The 2858-nt window shown below is 31.2% G+C and overlaps 1 protein-coding gene across 1 annotated transcript; it reads left to right on the top strand.

Moving 5' to 3' along the window:
* The first annotated feature begins 1712 nt into the window (after positions 1–1712).
* Positions 1713–2473, top strand: LOC134283481 (bursicon-like). Its single transcript, XM_062765933.1, has one exon. The coding sequence runs from the start codon at positions 1723–1725 to the stop codon at positions 2224–2226; it is 504 nt and encodes a 167-aa protein (XP_062621917.1). The 5' UTR covers positions 1713–1722; the 3' UTR covers positions 2227–2473.
* Positions 2474–2858: the final 385 nt, after the last annotated feature.

Raw genomic sequence — 2858 nt, 5'->3', positions numbered from 1 at the left:
CCGATTCTGACAGGGGACACGAGGCGGATGTGACTAGTCGGCGGGGGATGCTCACTCCTCCATGTTACCCTATCCAATCTCTGATGTTTTAGAAGTCCGTGTTTGCTCCGCTCCTATTTTGTATTGTTTAATATTCAGCATTTGGGCTTGAATACTGTTCGTTACTTCCATATATTTAATTTAATCATTAGTTCAATTTCCAACATTATTATTCCGCCCATTTAAGAGGAATATTGCAGGAAACCGTGTATGATTAAAGCTTTTATTTCACTTAATTTGTATGTCATTTGGTTTTTGTCTTTTCAAAATGTGTAATTTAAAGAGAACATAACAGTGTATAGTTTTCAGAACTAAACACGAAAAGGCTAAAATTAATAGTTATATGATCTTGGTGCATTAAAAGTCATTAAACATTCCCCCAAAGCGTCTATTAAGTTAAGATCAGCCTGAAGCATGACTTTAATGGATTGTTGTTTCATTAAAATACGATTTTAGTGATCTATATTTTTAAAATATTATTTTTTTCATGTTTTTCATTATCAGATGTATGATCATCTCCTGATTTAATGCTCATTATTAGTATTTAGATCTTTTCTTGAAAATTAGGAATTTTATAACAGAAAACATAAATTACCCATGTTGCTTATAACTAACATGTAACGGTGTTATAATATTTGTTTTTAATATCTTATAATGTATGTTCTGTGTTCAAATTAGCTCATATAAAAGTAACATCTGGATAAATAACAATTATTTATATTTTTGAAGTCAGTTTTATATTCAGGAATTAAGTTTTAATTCTAATTTTATAAAACAATAAGCTTATATGTATTAATTTACAAAAGAAAAAGGTAATAAAAATTACTATTTCTTGTTCCTTGTTCAATGTATGTAACAAGAATTTTATTTCGTAAAGGAAGAATTTATAGATTAGATAAATAACATTCTATATTTTAGGACAAAATGTAGATGAAACGTTACGAAATTCTTTATGAAAAAGGAAATTTAATAACAACCTACTTTTTTTGCGTATTTTTAAGTTCAAATCAATTTGTTATTCAGAGGTATTTTATTTCAATTTAATGAATATAAACATGAGATAAAGTTAAATTGGTTGAATACGGAAAATTCATTATATCTATGTGGTTTAGCAAAAAATTGAGTCTGCACAAGCTGTTACATAATTTTTCAGATTCATCAATATTCATAAACCGAGGCAGGTTTAATTCTCACAGATATACTGATGTTACAGGGATTTCATTTACTTCATTAAAAATAAAAGCCACTATTTCATAAATTCAAGCATAGTGTTTTAAAGACTTTGCTTTTCCCTTGTGTCGTATTTAAGCTGACTTGTTTCATACCAATTGTCAGACCTTTGTTTTATGTCATAAAATTACTACAGAGTGTTTCCGCGGCATGATCAATACTTCACGGTAGGAAATCGACCCGCAAAAAAGATGCTTACTCCTCAATGGCTCGTTATCCCACTTCTGAAGTTTACGTGTGTCCGTATTTAATCCCTTTCAAAATTAATATTGTTTTGTTATTTTTAATAAAGATTAATAACTGTTTCTAATACTTAACGTTTTTCAAAGATAAAAGCTTTGAATAATTGATAGCAATATCATCCATTCATTCTATGTCTAAGTGAACAATGTACGTTGTAAAGAGTGCTCTTTGAATGTTTTTCAGATAAATAACACATAAAAAAACAGATTCATGCCCATCCCAGATCAGGATATGCTTCTCATATTAGTGTTTCTACTTGGAGCCACATCAGGAATAATCGACGCTAGATGTGGAATTGGATTCATTACCGTTCGTCTCCGTCCCGAAAACTGCAAACCGAAACAAGTTCTTGGATTTGGCTGTCGTGGAACATGCACATCATATACAAAACCATCGTACACAGATCCAGGGTCAGTAGAACGCTTTTGTGAATGCTGTAGAGAAGGAGAAAGTATAGAGAGAGGAGTTCTCATGGAATGCCATGACGGTACAGGTATATATAGGAACGTGTCTCTTCCAATCAGAATACCAACTTCATGTTCGTGCCGACCTTGTTCTGCTTTACCTGGAAGAGTGACTCCAGGTGAAGAGGAGCTATATGGCCACAGGGGAGGAAAAAGGTCAGAAGGTCAACAACGTACAGAAGCGGATGCTAAATTTATAATTGACCATTCAGAAGAACGTGTCAATCAATTGAATGAAAAACATGTATAACGATTCTTTTTCATGACAGGGTGTGGGTTTTCAATTTTTTTAAAATTAAAGATTGATTTTGTACCTTTGTAATAAAAGTTATTTCGTGAATTTTGGATTTTTATGTAGAGATTTTTTTCAGCCTGTGTTTGAAAACAAAAATCTTGCTTGTTGGAACTGAGAATCAATTTAATCGATCAGAAAATTTGAGATAGAATTGTTTGTTTTCTATACAACGAAGTGTTACAAGTATTTGAAATGAGTAAATATGCCCACAATTTGTCTAGTCTTATTTTTTCCTACGACTTATCAAAAATGCACATGATACATGTATAAGTTCATTTCTATATTGAGTCCTATTTCGTGTATCTTAAATTGAGTAAATACGTACGACTCAACATGTTTCACGAATAAGAAGAAACCATGTGAAATATAAGGCAAGTTGGTACATGTATATGTACATGACTGTATTTGCAGCCGCATAGAATGAGGGGACACTTTTCGTAGGAAATGATTTTTCTTAAGGAGATTTTTTTTAGATGACATATAGAACATAAGATAATGTAAAAGTTACCATCGTCTGCTTCTGTTATCATACCTTCAAAGAAATATGCAATTAAAATACATTTTTTCAAACCATTCTTTATAAAATA

Source organism: Saccostrea cucullata, unplaced genomic scaffold (genome assembly GCF_032062105.1).
Source record: "Saccostrea cucullata isolate Sc308-1 unplaced genomic scaffold, CSIRO_AGI_Scuc_v1 ctg425, whole genome shotgun sequence".
NCBI lineage: Eukaryota > Metazoa > Mollusca > Bivalvia > Ostreida > Ostreidae > Saccostrea > Saccostrea cuccullata.
This window is presented reverse-complemented; position numbering and strand designations above follow the sequence as displayed.

What these genes read in the sequence shown, in the direction of transcription:
- LOC134283481 (XM_062765933.1), top strand. Translation starts at nt 1,723, where the DNA reads ATGCCCATCCCAGATCAGGATATGCTTCTCATATTAGTGTTTCTACTT.